The 16,737-nt window shown below is 44.7% G+C and overlaps 1 protein-coding gene and 1 pseudogene across 1 annotated transcript; one reads left to right on the plus strand and one right to left on the minus strand.

The window, feature by feature from the left end:
• Window positions 1-5,412: 5,412 nt before the first annotated feature.
• On the plus strand, window positions 5,413-6,781 carry LOC136494567 (glycosyltransferase BC10-like). Its single transcript, XM_066490718.1, has one exon. The coding sequence runs from the start codon at window positions 5,413-5,415 to the stop codon at window positions 6,763-6,765; it is 1,353 nt and encodes a 450-aa protein (XP_066346815.1). The 3' UTR covers window positions 6,766-6,781.
• Window positions 6,782-10,044: 3,263 nt separating this feature from the next.
• LOC136492566 (protein FAR1-RELATED SEQUENCE 5-like) lies at window positions 10,045-15,082 on the minus strand (annotated as a pseudogene).
• Between the last annotated feature and the right edge of the window lie 1,655 nt (window positions 15,083-16,737).

Raw genomic sequence — 16,737 nt, forward strand, 5'->3', positions numbered from 1 at the left:
TACTCGCCAACAAATTCTTAACTATAAGATCATTGAATAAAATTGGACCTAGATCTAGCGTCTCTAAAAAATGGTGAAGGCACAGAAAAGTTAAGTTTTAGTGACTTTGGTTTCTAGGCCAAAAACGACTTCAGCATCACTGTTTTTGGGTTGGTCTTGGCTTTAGAAATTGTTCACATGTGTATCCATTTAGTAGGTTTTTTTATTAAACCAGTGGAGAAACCTTAACAAAACCCCCCTACCAGAGAAGATCTAAAATACGATTAGTACCTCATAGTCGCAGCTTCATAGTCGCAGCTATACTACCACTTGAGCATTGACATGAGCTGGGGCTGGATCTGAATCCATCCAGGCCTGTTTTTCTACATCAACCCTCAAAATCTCCTTTTTTCACCCGGACTCCGAACGACACGCTCCATATATGGCTGAGTCCATTATACCTTTTGATTTTGCCGATGTAGTTGGGTTATTATCTCAGTCGGCCATGATCCTCTAATATATATAGAGGGGGTGGTCTTATCATAGTAGAAAATCTTTCCCACACAAAATCTACAAGTTTTCCATAATATTGGGCAAGTTTTCATCAAGTTAGATTCAACACGGGTTCGGACCAAGAAAAATGCCCTAGCCGGTTTTTACAGGGTGACTTGGCATTTTTTTTTTGAAAAACGGTTTGGCCAAATCCGGCCTGGCTGGTTCTAGGATTCAGTCAGACCTATTATCTGCATCAGTCCTCAAAATCTCCCTTTCTTCATCTGGAATCCATATATGTTTTTTCGATCGTCTCGGCGAGGGAAAGAAAAAAGTCATTTTGTCCTCCCTCAACTATCACGAAAGTCAGCCTTTTTCTCCCTCAACTCAAAGGGAGGACAAAATTGACTTTTTTCCTGAGGGAAATACAATGGTGGAGTCCATTATGCCTTTGACCACTTAATTTGGCTATCAACAAGGCCCAGTCTCACATGTGTTACAGTGTTAATGTGGATTACACACAAAATACATGGATGGTGGTTCATGTGCACTGTGAAATACACACATTCACACAAATAACCATCGGCCACCGGTCGCTCGTCACCTGCAACATTGTAAGGAAGTGTGTTAAGGGGAAAAGAATGGTAGCAAGCGTGCGAAATTACTCCTATATCACATAATTTGGTTTCACGCAGCGGAACTGTTCAATAACATATTCTCTCACTCGTTAGTGTACACACAAAATACATGGATGTCGGTTCAGTGCTGAGGTTCTCTATCTCTCATCATCCCGCGACATTGTAAGGAAGCAGTGTTCAAAAGGAAAATAAAGGGCATGTGCCAGCGGGGCGCCTACCTGCCAACAATCTCCCCCTACACCCCCACCTGGAGCAACCCGCTTGACCCCTCTCCCCCCTCCCCACCCAAAAAAAATAATTCCTCCTCACTTTCACTAAATTGGGCCAAATTCAATTGTCTTGGGTCAGACAACAGACCAGGACAGCAACCATGTAGTAAAATCTAAAATTCCTAATATCATCACATATCCCATGGTTTTTGAAGGTAAAAAAAAGTCCATAGCTCCTAAACCAAGTATCTTAATTAAAATCCAATTGCATCATCGTGTTTCTTGCAACAAACTCTTCAAAACAAGACCCCATATGGATATATTTTGATAAAAATTTTAACGAATATTTATCTCATGATGAACATGTATTTGAATGTAATCGTTGAACATAACATTAACACTACAGAAACATCGTAGAAAATAGCATAGAACATCATATGTATATTACGTGAACATCATATATATCATGAAATGTAAAAAATAAATAAAAATAAAAATAAAATTAGTGAAGTAATTAATTATACTCAAATAAAAAGAAGAAAAAAATGCTACCGAACATCATAAATACATCGTAGAACATCACATTAACACTACATGAACATCACTAAATATAGCAGAATATCATATGTATACTACGTGAACATCAATAATATCATGAAAATATAAAATAAAATAATAAAATTAGTGAAGTAATTAATTAGAGTCAAATAAAAAGAAGAAAAAATGCTACCGAACATCACAAAATATATCCTAGAACATCAATGTATACTGAACATCATAAAAACATTGTAGAACGTCACATTTGTACTCGCAGACATCACAAAATATAGCATAGAATATTACATGTATACTATGTGAAGATCACATGTATATGTAAAATAAAAAAGTGGAACATAAAATTATAAATAGAAGAAAAAAGGAAAATAAATGAATGAAAGGAATGATTTTTTTATTTTTTTATTTGGTATCATGGGTTCCATATATGGTGATTTAGCACCTTTAGGTCCTGTTTGGTAGGGATTTGAGGGCAGCTTCAAGAGCTGTTTTTCAGCTTCATTCACCAAATAGGACGCCGCCGAACTGCTTCACGAATGCAATCTCTAGATACGCGCTAAGACAAGCGAGGAGAGAGAAGAGAAGCTAAAAAATTGGCTTCAACCAACTTCACCTTCTGCACTAGTGGGCCCCTGCGTATCCATGGTCGGCTTTGCCCACGCGAAGCCTTCGAGCGGGCACGACCAGGACTGGCAGTACTGACCAGGGCTAGGAGGGACGGCGTCGCGGTCTGCGTAGGGAGGACGACCGCCGCATGGAGAAGACGGGCGGCTCCACAGGGATGGGTGGCGCCATAGGAACGCGCGCGGAGAGGGTAGCTGCGCCACAAGACGCCATCGAGGGTGCCTAGACGGGCGGGCGGTGGCAACATAATTGAAGAGATGAGAGTGGGAGAAGGAACGTGAGATCCATGCACGCAGTGGAGAGAACCGAGGAAGAGATATGACCGGGAGAGGAAAGAAATAAAGAGGAAAAATGTGAAAATAAAAAAAAGGAAAGGCCATTATTGACTTTTCATCTTTTTTGCCAATCAGAAAAAACTATTTTACTAAACGTTGCACCAAAATAATTCCAGTTCCACCAAAAGAAGACAGCTTCTTTAGCAAAGCTGCTTCACTAGTGAAGTTGAGTTGTAGCACAGAGAAACCTTAATCTTAGCATCATCCATGGTGCTATACAGTTGCTCACATTGTGGTAGCCAACATAAGAGCAACTCCAACCAATCCCTCAAATTTTGCCCCCTATTCCTGCAAACGAGAGTCCCTCATCCATATTTCATCCCCTACTTCTCAGGGTATTCCAACCGATCTCCTAAATTTTCTCTACTTTTACACTGTATTGTCATGGACCTTGTTTATTGGTCCCACTTGTCAGCTTTATGAAAGAGAGAAAGCAGGATGAGGGAGAGGATGAGGGACTCCTATGTCTGGGGGTTTAGGAGAGAGAAATGAAAGTCCCTCACCCATCGAGGCTTGAATAGGGATTCTGTTGGAGAGGTTTTTGATGTGTTTGGGCTCTCAAAATAAGATGAGGGCTCAAGTAAGAGTTCGGTTGAAGTTGCTCTAAGGATCTAGTATTAGATATCCAATCCAGCATATTACTATGCTTTAAGCAGTGTTTGGTTGTCTTGTGTTTCCACTTTGCATAACTTAAAGCTCTGTTTGTTGGTTGCCCGCATTAGATACTGCAATGCATAGTTGCCTGTGTTTGGTTGGTTGAATTGGTCATCACCATCTCTCCCTCTCTCGTGATGTCTTCGTCCTCCCTCTGATCTCTCCCGTCGGCCTCCATGGCCATGGAAAAGAAAAAGAAGGCAAAGTGGCAAACAACATGGTATACGGCCTCCACCTCCATGGACTCCGAGACGATGACGCTGGAACAAACAACATGCAGTAGTGTTCAAACGGCAGGCGCCGTACGGCTAAGACCAGCCGCGGCCGGAGAAGCGGCCCAAGAAGACGTGCGACTGCTGCTGCTTCGGTGGCGGCAAGCGCGACAAGGCCCGCAAGGACAAGAAGGGCGGCGGCGCCGATGGCAGCGAGGAGCCGCGCCGAGGCCTGCTCGGCTTCTTCAGGAAGCAAAGCAAGAAGGACAAGCTCGGCGGCGGGTGGGTGGCCGGCAGCAAGAAGGGCGGCGGGCTGTACAAGAAGCACCAGCGCGCGTTCGAGCTGGAGGAGATCGAGGAGGGGCTGGAGGGGTATGACGAGCTGGAGCGCTCCTCGCTCATGTCGCAAAAGAACTTCAAGAAGCGGTTCGGCCAGCTGCCCGTGTTCATCGCCTCCACGCTCGTCGAGGACGACGGCCTGCCGTAGGGCGCCGCCGCCGACCACGCCACGCTCATCAAGGAGGCCATCCACGTCATCAGCTGTGGCTGCGAGAAGACCGAGTGGGGAAATGAGGTAATTGATTGAATCTGCGCCTCCATGCCAGCAGATCTTGATGGCTGAGGTCGAAGCTGCGCGTCGCCGCCGCGACCGCGCCTGATGCCAGCGACGGTGAAGACTCGAGCGGTCTGCGGGACCGAGAAGATGCGAGGGAGAGGAGGGCGGAGTGGGTGCGCGGACGCGCGGTGAGCCGGTGACCCGTGAAGACGCGGTGAAGAGTGGGTGCGGGGAGGGGCAGAGCGGATGCATCGCTTCTACACAGCGGAATGCAATGCAATCCTTTCACAGTGGATACGGCCGATTTCGAGGAAATAGTGGGATGCAAGCCCAAACTGCTTTGAGGACAGTGCTAGCCTGCATAAGGCTATATACAGCTAACCAAATAGGTCCAACTTGCATTATGAGGATCTGAATAAGGAGTTATATAGGCAACTAATCAGGCCCTACGGGGAGAGTGGAGGCGATGAATGAAAGCGCGCAGGCTGCCCGCGGTGATGCCCATGGACGACGCACGCGGCATGCCCTGCCCTGCCGGCCTGCCCTGACTTTTACCATCACCAGTGCAGCGCAGCAGCGCGCGCCTGCATCGACCGGCCGGCCTTGCTTTGTCCATCGACCACTCCTCTCCCGTCGTGGCAGTCGCATGCAGTCGCGCTACCAGTGGCCGTCCAAGCTCCACGTGCCCACCTGCTAGCAGATAGCTAGCGCAGCATGCACGCATGCATTCCGCTTGGCTCCGATCCCTTATTCTTGGACCGGGCAATCTTGTCGCCATCTCCAACTCCGTCCATCTCGATCGGCCGGTGCCGTTCTGCTGCTCGATCGATCTCTTGGTGGTTTCTGGCAGGGACCTGCATTTCTATCGTCCATATTGCTAGTTCCACCGGAATCAGGCCACCGGCGACAGAGGGGAGTTAAGGGTGGCTCGAGCAATCATCAGCAGGTACGGTGGCAGGCAGCGACCATCGCGGGCTGGCGGCTTGCCTCTGATCCCTTGTCTTGAGCTCTTGGCGCAACGACCGTCTCCGATCTTGCTTGCAATTGCAAGAGGCAGATCAACAAGTTAGCTAATAAGGAGCAACGAAGACGCAAACAACTAGTTGTGTTCCTTATATTAACTGATCGACGATCGAGGGCCGGGCTGGGCCGGGATAGATGAAGCCGGGCACCCTCAAGTCCCGGCGAGGCAGTGCCGGGGACGAGGAGGAGGCCTACATCGGCTTCCCGGTGACCCCGCGCAGAGACTACTGCTGGTCGTCGTGGCTGCTCAAGGCCGTAGTGGCGCTGGTGATCCTGATGGCCGGCGTGCTCATCGGGCTGTCGGCCAGCGCCAACGTGTCGCGCTACTACTACTACAGCAGCATTGGGTCCTCGTCGCTGTTGTTATCTTCTTCCTCCCTGCAGGCAGCCGGCGGCGGTGGCACTGGCACTGGCAGCAGCAGTGGTAATAAGAACAACACCAATGGCGATGTCTTCGCTTCCAGTTCCACCACGAGCAGCGGCAGGAGTCGCAGTAGTAATAATAAGAGGAAGAAGATGACGGAAGACGAAGCTCCACCTCCACCGGTGCTGCTGGACTTCCGTGGTTTCGTGGACCCCGGCCCGCCATGGGGCCACTCGATGTCGGACCCGGAGCTGTTCTGGCGGGCGTCCATGGCGCCGCGCATGGAGGAGTACCCGTTCCAGCGCGTGCCCAAGGTGGCGTTCCTGTTCCTGACGCGCGGGCCGCTGCCGTTCGCGCCGCTGTGGGAGCGCTTCTTCCACGGCCACGAGGGGCTCTACTCGGTGTACGTGCACGCGCTGCCGGGCTACGCGGGGCGCTACCGGCCGTCGTCGCCGTTCCACGGGCGGCAGATCCCGAGCGGGGAGGTGTCGTGGGGCTCCATCACGCTGGTGGACGCGGAGAAGCGGCTGCTGGCCAACGCGCTGCTGGACTGGTCCAACCAGCGCTTTGTGCTGGTGTCGGAGAGCTGCGTGCCGGTGTTCAACTTCCGGATGGTGTACGAGTACCTGGTGAACTCGGCGATGAGCTACGTGGAGTCGTACAACATCGACGTGCCGCAGTGCGCGGGGCGGTACAACCCGCGGATGGCGCCGGAGGTGCTGGAGGAGCACTGGCGCAAGGGCTCCGAATGGTTCGAGATGAGCCGGGACCTCGCCGTCGACGTGGTGGCGGACCAGCGCTACTACGCGCTGTTCCGGCGGCACTGCACGCCGTCGTGCTACCCGGACGAGCACTACATCCCGACGTTCCTGCACCTGCGCCACGGCGCGCGCAACGCTAACCGGACGGTGACCTGGGTGGACTGGTCGCGCGGGGGGCCGCACCCGGCGCGCTTCGGCAAGGCGGCCACCACGGCCGACCTGATGGCCGCCATCCGCAGCAACGGCACACTGTGCCTGTACAACGGCAAGCCCACCACGGTCTGCTACCTCTTCGCCAGGAAGTTCGCGCCCAGCGCGCTGCCCACGCTGCTCAACCTCAGTACCACGCTGCTAGACTTCTGAATTAGTACTCCCTCCCTACTCTGAAATCATGTCGTTTTAGAGGTGGAGTGGTTTTCACCGATGAAGTCGTTTTAGGCGCTATGGAGAGAGTTTTGGACGGGATTACCCCCACCGTTTCGTATCCTGGCCCGTCACTGGTGTCGCCCAGTCCAGGAGGATACATTTAAGTTGCCCCTCCTCGTTTGTCCGTCGTCCCTTGCTTCGCTCGCGCCGCGCATTAGAGAGAGAGTCTGTCGCTTGTCTCTATGGAGAGAGAGAGAGCTCGCTCGCGCTGCGCATGGAGGCCACGAAGCGATGCATGGAGGCCATCGCGCCGCCGTAGGACGTCATGGCGGTCCTTCGATCTGCGGCGCAGGACGTCGTGCTGCCGGAGTCCGTCGAGCTGCGCCGCAGGGCGTCGCTGGCCACGGCAGAGGAGTCGGAGGATGACGCGGTCGGAGATGCAGGAGCCTCCAAGGAGGACGAGGAGGTGGGCTCTCGGAGCCGGAGGATGAGTATGGAGGGAGTATTCTAAAATCCTGTCCAAAACGACTTGATTTTAAGTATAGCGGGAGTATTCTAGATCATTCATTCTTTCTTTGGTTTTTTTCTTTTTGCCTTTTTCCTTTTGGGTGAGGTGACTGATCGTCGATGCGATTGATTGATTGTCCCCAAAATAAGTGAAAAATGTATTTATTGCCGGACAAAGAGAGTAGCATAGTGTAGTTTTACTATTATTATTAGTTGAATATACAGCGCGTTGCCACGAGAGTTTGAAAAATGTGATAGACAATGCATAGATTAACAATGATGATTATTCGGTTGAAAAGTCCTATATGTAGAAGTAGGGTATGTACTTTTTGATAACTTCAATTGCCGAAGTATATGTTATTAGCATCAGGTGGCTTTGGTTGCTTACCGGTGAAATTAAATTGAATCCACTAACATCCTTCCCCAGACCCCGCATAGAGTGGGAGCTCTCTGCACTGGGTACGCCCCCATATAATTATATAGGAAAATTATTTTCTACCCATAGGGAGTAGTTACTCCTACGTGTATATCACTGGTATATATGACCCAATGAACTGTATATACTAGACCATCTAATATAGTATGCATGCCAAGTATGCATGTAAATAGAGTATGTGGTTATACTTGTTTTATATACCAGTATACTACTGTAGTGGTATTATAATAACATATTAAAAATATGGGATCTTTGAAAAAAAAACCACGTAGTAAGATTTAGAGTATATTAAAACGAGTATATAAATATACTCAAACTGATAATGAGTATGCACACGTACGCAATGTGGTTTATTGAAAATGGGAGTAACTACTCTAGGGAGTAGAAAAAATACACACATGTATCATGCTTGGAATTAGCCAATGATTTTAAAGTTGTATGCCATAATAATTTATTGGCAAACATATTTTTGGCACGACTGAATAATGATTTCATGAGAACCTTCATATAATTTGATTTCATTAGAGAGAATACAAAAGTGCATGACCATTGACTAAAAGGGTAACTGGCTTCTCTACCCAATGAGAATTAGTGGACCATATATAGACTGTAAGATAAAGTTTCTAAACCTAGAGAAAATCAAAAGATTCAATTACCCTGTCTAGGATAGAAACACGGGAAAAACTAACAACCACTAAAACTCAAAAGACGTACAATTGTTTGTTCTGATAGGATCCAAAGACACTCGATACTCATGGGGCTGACAGGTGGACGAACTTGCTAGTTGGTCTGTTAGACATGGCAGGTGTAGATGTGTTAGACATGGCAGGTGTAGATGAAGCACAATGGTCTGCTTGAGAGCTTGAGACAAAGACATGTTTTGAAGATGGACGTTCCGATGTGGCCGCTGCTCAATCTTTAGCACTGACCCGTGATTGGTGGTGCCATGACCTTGACTAACGACGACGACGATGACCACTGTGACTAATGGATTTATGAATTTTAAAATACATTTCCAGGACCTAATCTTATTAAAGTGGCGCGGGCCACACCGCCAGCCCGCCCCGCGGGGGAAGAAAATTAGATGCAGACGCGCTCGGTGCAGACTCCGCGCCGATGGAAGCCACGCGTCCCGAAATTTGATCGCACGGCCAAGCGAGGAACGGCTTCGACGCCCAGCGCATCGGCTCCCAGGCCGTGCGGCTCCGGCTCACCCAAACCAGCCCAGCCTCATCCCCATCTTCTAGCGCCGCCACTGCCCCTCTCGATCATCGCCGTCGTTGCCTTCGCCTACCTTGGTTCCAGGCCCCGGCCCACGGCGAACGCTGCAACAAGCTGGCACCCCGAGCGTCCAGCCACATGAGGTAGGTCAGGCCCTCCATGAGCTTGCCGCAGATCCGCAGTCGCATCGGGATGGACCATGGTGCTGATGAATGTTACAAGCAGACCGATGGTGCCCCAGGTATTGGTGTTTGACATGTAAAGGCTTCGATTCTGTTGTCCTAAGTCACATTCATTTTGCCAATTTTTTAATCACCGTGCCGTTGTTTGATGCAGCAGCCTGAACTTTCCATTTTGTTTCTAGGGAGTCAGGAAGCTGTCATATCTGAATTAGAAAGGTGCATCTCACCAATACGGCTCAATTTGTCGAAACACCAACTGAAACTATGGACATACATGTTCGCGGTGATCAAGTGCCGGGGCGTCCTCTGCCCAGTCAAAACTGAACAAGGGTTGGAGCTGGAATTGTATAAAAATCTTATGCATATGGTTGTATTGGAATGTAGTTTCATGACTGTAACCTTTTTTTGCAACCTGAGAGCTTGTAGTGACTGTAGTGGTAAACTCAGGCCCCAATTGTAATATGTACACTGTGCTTTTTTTTTTTATTTGAAAGACATATGGTTCTCCGGAGTACAGGCAGGTTATATGAAATGCAAAACGAACAGAGTGCCTGAATACATCTGTGTTGACAATAGCAAAGCGTTGATTTCTGAATGTTTGTATGCCACAGCCTGAAATGGATAAGCTCTTTTTTCTTAGCAGAAAAGGATAAGCAGGTCATTGTCTGCAATGACCTTGTATTCAGTTTATAATTATATTACTACATTTGATATCGAACAGAGAGGATCTTCTCAAGCACATCATCTAGATGTTCCATTTAGTGTAGAAATTCAGACATTTGCATTGACAAGACCAAAGCGTTGATGACTGAATTTTTGAATGCCAAAATAAAATAAACTGCATTCAAACAGAATGCATCCAAGTCTTACAGAGTGCTATTAATTCAAACTGGAAGTAAAATGATACAATTCAGTGACCGAAAATGACTATTATTCATTGAAGTGTAACTTTCTAGCAGATTTGGACAATGTGGCATCTTGTTCAACTCCAAGCAGAAGACCAGTAAGTCCACCTTGGAAGAAAGGAGCTGAAATGTTCGAAGATGACCTGTACATATCACTTGCAAACAACGGCATTGTGGCATTAGCTTGTCCGCCTTGGATAAACGGAGTAGCCATGGTTGAAGATTGCCCTTGCACTTCATTTGCAAACATTGGCATTGCAGTGTTATTGGAAATGGTACCAGCATGAAGGTCCTGTGTACATAATATGAATTTTTTTATTACAATTGCTAGTAGGTAAATAAATTATGAAAAACAAATAATGAGCCCAAGTCATGTATTACGATCAATTGCTTTGGATCATCACTTTCATCTCTCTTTTCAGCACCATTTTTGGGATCTTCTCCTGTAGCCCGATCTGTAAGTAAGAAAAAAAGAATTACTATAGAAGTAGTCATAATGGAAAAAATAAATAGAATGGATGATCTGTACCTTTCTTATTAGTGTTTTTCTTCTTCTTCTTCTTTTCTGAATTCTTTTCAACCACGTTTTTGTAACGTGAATTCTTTGGGCCTTTTACCACTTGGGGAACTCTAAAACTTATTGAAGCGTTTAAAGTGTCACTGTCACATTCATTCACCACTAGCGAAGCATCATTGGATTCTTCTTGCAGCTTCCTTAGACGAACATCTGCCTCTAAGTCGAACTTTTCTATAGTTTTTTGGAAATCGTCAAGGAGTTCTTTTGAAACTGAACATTTCAATGCAACAGATGTCGCATTTCGAGAGATAAGAGCAGCATGTGTTTTCAAATCTTCCTTCTTACTTCCTTGTTTCTCAATATAAAATCCTCTTTTTGCATATTTTGTCCACCTATTTAGTATATATTGAGATGGCAAATTGTAAACTCCATTCATATTGAAGACCCTGAGTGCATGCTTGCACAACAGACCTATGAAATATAGATGATGATATTTTCAGCATATGTAGTACAATCTATATTGCAAATTGAAATGTGTACACGTACCTATGGATTCAAACTTTCTGCAAGAACATGCGATGATGGAATCTGCGGTATTAAATACCACTGTCGCGCCTCGTTCAGACTGCATATATGTAACCATGAATGTTGAGTTTGTCCCTTCGGTCTGCACTAAATTACAAGACAATGTGAATTGTTTTTTGAATTCTTCCTCAAACTTTGAATACATCCTCCTTGTGTATGATTCAGCTGCAGACCTCAGCATAGGTAAATTTGGGATATAAGTCACTGGGATCTTGCCACGTGACTTAAAGTCATCGTCCAACTCATTTTGACGAAGACTATCTGAAACCTTCTCGCATTCTACAAGTAGTTTTGAGAGACCGAGATTTCGACGAAATCTTTTCTTGAAGACATTACTCATACCTTCGCTTCTTTGAGTTGAGTTCATATCCACCGTAAAAGAGTCACGATATACAGCAGCCCACTTTGCCCGTATACTATACAGGTTTTGCATCCATGAGTTATCCTCAAGTTTGTATTCCCTCAACAATTCATTCCACTTTTCAATGAAGTAAGCCTCCGACCTGTCCTCATACACACATCTCTTAAAATCAGTTAGAAACTTGCCATCTGAATCATGAATTACATGCCCGAAATGTTTAGCAGCATTTAGACAAATATGCCACAAACAAAGTCGATGGCTTGTATTTGGGAATGCGTATGCAATTGCTCCCGCCATGGCTGCATCTTGATCAGTGAATATTGTGCTAGGATGCTTACCAGACATTGCCGCCAGAAAGGTTTCAAAGAGCCAAACAAATGATTCAATAGTTTCACTATATAAAAGTGCAGCCCCAAAAATTACAGTCCGCTTGTGATGATTGGCTCCAAGGATTGGAGCAAAAGGCATCTCAAATTTATTAATCTGAAAAGTTATGTCAAATGACACAGCATCACCAAAGCACTTGTAATCCATGATAGTGTCGGCACGAAATTTCGTTCCGTGCCGGGGCACACGAGCCAGCCGGAAGGGTCCGCTCGATGGAGCTGTAGATCTGCCTAGCTTCAGCGCAGGGATTATCGATCATGCGCACTCCTTCCGAGACGTGCCAGTCAATTTGACCCTACAATTGATAAGGAGAGAAAGCTAATCAGTAATTTAAGGCGGAACATGCCGGTGTTGCCAGACAGTCCTGAATGTGTGGCTCTGAGAGCCGATGTGGAAGGAGATCGACTAAATAGCCGATTCCAGCATACTCATAAGAATAAATCGGTTAAAGCTCATAGAATTTATGGAAGAAAAATCGGTTATCATTCAGGATGAATATCATTATTTAAATAAATAGTAGTCAATGGCAATAGGATGTCAACATTAATCGGTTTATGCTAAGTCAATGACTGCAAGTAACCGAATCCCTTTTTATATAAAAGAACACAGCTCATCATCATTCAATCATTTAATAAAGATAAATCTAATAAACATATTAGATCTCATCTACCGCTATGACCAGTGGGGCACGAGGCAGAATCATACAGGCCGTAGTAACAACAATAGATTCGACGACCCTAACTTATTACTAATATCAGTGGGGCATGAGGCAGAATCATGCAGGCCGTAATACAATAATAAGATAATGGGGCTAACACATCTTTTAACCTATCTCTACTTCAACGGTCTCGTGACGTGAACTGCATATGTGAAAGCACTCGATATCGGCTAAAACAGCCGATTCAGACATAGCGCACAGCTAAGGTTATGCCCTATCAGGAACAGATTTACCAGATAACAATCCCCACTCCACGGTGCTAACAGTGGGGTGTGAGACAGAATCACACAGGCCGTGATAACGTGCCATGGAACGGTTTTCGTTAGCCAATAGATCTTTCTAAGACCAGACATACCTTAACCACACGCTATGCACGATCAAGATTGATATAAAACAACCGATAAAACATAACTCATCATTTAAGATGCAGATTAGATCAGTTTAGATTAACAAACGATGGGTTAAACAGGATATAAGGCCGATCTAGATCAATCCCAATCGGGCAAAGTGATATTACTGTGATTAAATAAATAATGAAAGCGAAAAACAATATCGATAACTTAATGAATCTACCCGAAGGATGCCACCCTTAGATAGAGCCGATAACTTGATCTTAATCTAGTTCAAGCAGTAGAGGTCGACCGAATCGATGCAGCTGTACTTAAACTAGACAAGAGTCGATAACTAGCTTATACCAGAGTCGCAGTGGAGGTCGATCGAATCGATGCAGCCGTACGAACAGAAGTATAAGCCATGACGGTACTTATAGACAAACCAGAGGTCGGTCGAACCGATGCAGCCTTGCTTGCTGAAGAACCCGCCGAGATCTACTCTACTCCTACTCAATGTTTTCCTAAACGTTAAACGGTAAACAGTCGGCCACCTACCGTTTAGCCATTATTCAGGCAAAACGTCCCATTAAACGGGCTAAACGGCCAATTAAATGGGGGTAAACTGGTGATTAAACGGAAACGGCGCACCACTGTGTAGCGTTTACATGGTGTGTAAATGGGCTAAACGACCGTTTAGGCGAACAGTGCTCCTACTCCTAAGGGGTGGCCGGAGCCGAAAAAGTAAGTAACTTGTATTTTGATTGATTGTTATTTTCTACAATAGCCGGGGTTCAATATTTATACCCGGAGCCAAAACATAAATCCTACTTAAGCACGACTCATTACGGTCTTATAGAATAAAACATTCCTAAGTTAAGATAACTTGGACCCTAATCTTTCCCTTTTTGTAGAGTCCAACATGTTTTCCCTGGCGCCGATCGTAGCTTTCATCGTTATCTGCTGGCGCTACCTGAAGAGAGCCGATTCCATTGCTGCATTCGAATCAGCTGATACTGACCTTCATGCAATCGATTCCGTGATGATGTGATCTTGGGAGCTTTTGAGTTCCTACAATTCTTCTTCTAAATTTTGGTGCAAACAGATAGATTGACCGTCTGCCCAAAAGAAATTTACTATCTTACCATCTTCCTTATTTATCTGAATAGCATAAAAATGATGGATCCTCTAATTGCTTTTCTTCAAGTATTCCAACAGTGTTTCTGCATCATTAGCTTCTAAGTACTTTCTACGCTCAAGACCAATCTCATTATTGCTATCCATCTGAGAAAATGGCACCTTGTCTTCTCCTCCATAAAACTCCTTCATGAACTCATATACTTGGGCTGGCTTCATCCCTGCTTCCCGTATTTGGCCAATTAGTTTTTTGTCTGCCTCTATAATACGTCGCTAGGACCTCAGCTTGTGTGACTTATTTGGACTAGCAAGATAATGATTGTGATCAAGTACAACCGTTTGTACTATCCATATCCCCTCTCTGCTGATAGTAAACTAAACACGAGCATTGCAACCTATTCTTGTATTGTCCTTCTATGATGACTTATTTTCTCGATGTCCTTGGCTACTACAAACTATATATTTTTGACATATCGTCTTATCTACTCTATGCTTTATATAACTTTTTCTAATGATAAATCCAACCTTGCCGGCATGTGTTGTACATCTCATAAGCTTTGTCCTCTGATTGGAAAGTCATTCCAACCTCAGGAGTGATCAAAGTTTTCCCAATTTTATCAATCGCCTGTACAATAGGATGGATATAGTTACATATCGTTTACACCAAAATTTGAAAAGAGAAACGCGGGAACTCAAAGCTTTCAAGATTGTGTCATCAAGGAATCGATTAGATGTGAATCAGTATCAGCTGATTTGGATGCGATATCAGAATCGGCTATAGATGACGTCAGCAGACGGCGTCAATGGGCTAACCTTGAATGGCGTCAGGAAGATGTGTCAGACTCTACCAATAAGGAAAATTAGGGTCCAAGTTATTGTTAAGTTCGGAAGTTTTCTTTTATTCCAAGAATTGTAATGAGTTGTATTTGAGTAGGATTCATATTTAGGTTTCGGGTATAAATATTAGACCCTGATTATTGTACAAAGACACGAGCACTCAATCAATACAATCTTTTTGGCTTTCGCCATCGCATTAGGAGTAGGAGTACTATAGATCTCGACGAGTTCTTTAGCAAATAGGGCTACATCAACTGATCGACCTGCAGCTTGCTTGTGAGTACCATCATAACTTGTATTGTGTTTGTAAAGCTACATCAGCTGATTGATCTTTTACGAGCTATAATATAAGTTAGTTATCGATCCATATTATTATTTGTAAGGCTGCATCAGCTAATTGATCTCTTATGAATCATAATATAGATCAAAGTTGCTGATCTTGTGTTAAATAACTTGTTGTTTAATACAATATCATCAGTTATCGAATCTGCTAAGATTATTAAGATTTTCCTTGCTACTACTAATCAAATTTAATATAATCTTGGATCATCAGTGCAGTATGTGCAACAGCCGATAGGGCAAGTTCAGAATCAGATGGTTAATTTTGGTACATCAGGCCAAATACCACCATCGGCTTAAAAAAATAGCAACATCAGTTCAAAGGATTTGTAGAGATATAGATCCTAATGTTTTCAATCAGAGATTTCAAGCAGTAAATCAGCAAGGGGCCCGACAGATAGACATTCTACAAGGATATCATTATGGTTTAGATTATAATACCATCAATATGATTCCAAATCCAGGGTATCAGGGCACTCAGAATTTCAATCCACAAATGGGTCAGTAATTGCTAAGAAATCTAAACTCAAATGCTGATGAATTATTGCTCAGAGTAACCAAAATAATGAAAATCAGTTCGATTTAAAATCAAAAGGGCAGACCTTTTCGTACAAACGTCCATATCCAGAGTGGTATGATTTGGTGGCCCTTCCTACGAACTACAGGCTTCTAGAATTTGCTAAGTTCACTGGTCAAGATAGCACAAGTACAATAGAACATGGCAGTCGATATCTTATCCAGTTGGGTGAAGACTCTGTTGAAGAAACGCATCGAGTTCGTTTCTTCTCTTTGTCCTTGTCAGAATCAGCTTTCACTTGGTTTTCATCATTAACGGTTAATTCTATTGCCAATTGGAGTGACCTTGAGAAAAAATTTTATACATATTTCTATATTAGGATAGGGGAAAGAAAGATCATAGATTTGACAACTAAAAAGCAAAGAGCTAATGAATCGGATGCCGAGTTCCTTCAGAGGTTCCAAGAAACAAGAAACTTATGCTTTTCGTTAAATTTGACTGATGATTAGCTAGCTGCATTGACCGTTCAAGGAATGTTGCCAACATGGAGAGAAAAGCTGCTTAGGCAAGAATTTATCAACTTAGGTCAATTGGCTCAACGGGTGGCAACACTTAATAGCCAATTCCAAAATATGCGCAGAGATACCTTGTAACACCCTCGGTGTTACATTGTATAGTCTTTTGCTAAAATACTGCATGAGCATCATAGTTATGTGTAAATGTGTATAATATAGGGTGTAAAGCAATGTACGTAACTTAAAACGTTCATCGAAAATGCAAAACGAATGTTATATTTCATGTCGCGTTATATCGCGTAGGGTTTTAAATGAATTTTTATTGAACGAAAACACTATAGAATGCATATATGGAACTTTAATAGGGTTTGTAGTACAGGCTTCATAGTTGGCGGTGAAATACTTGCGGTCAAGAACGGAATTCACTAGCTAGCATACTTAATAGATTGTAAATCGAATTTGACGCGAAACCGATC

This window comes from Miscanthus floridulus, chromosome 11 (assembly GCF_019320115.1).
Source record: "Miscanthus floridulus cultivar M001 chromosome 11, ASM1932011v1, whole genome shotgun sequence".
In the NCBI taxonomy this organism is placed as follows: Eukaryota; Viridiplantae; Streptophyta; class Magnoliopsida; order Poales; family Poaceae; genus Miscanthus; species Miscanthus floridulus.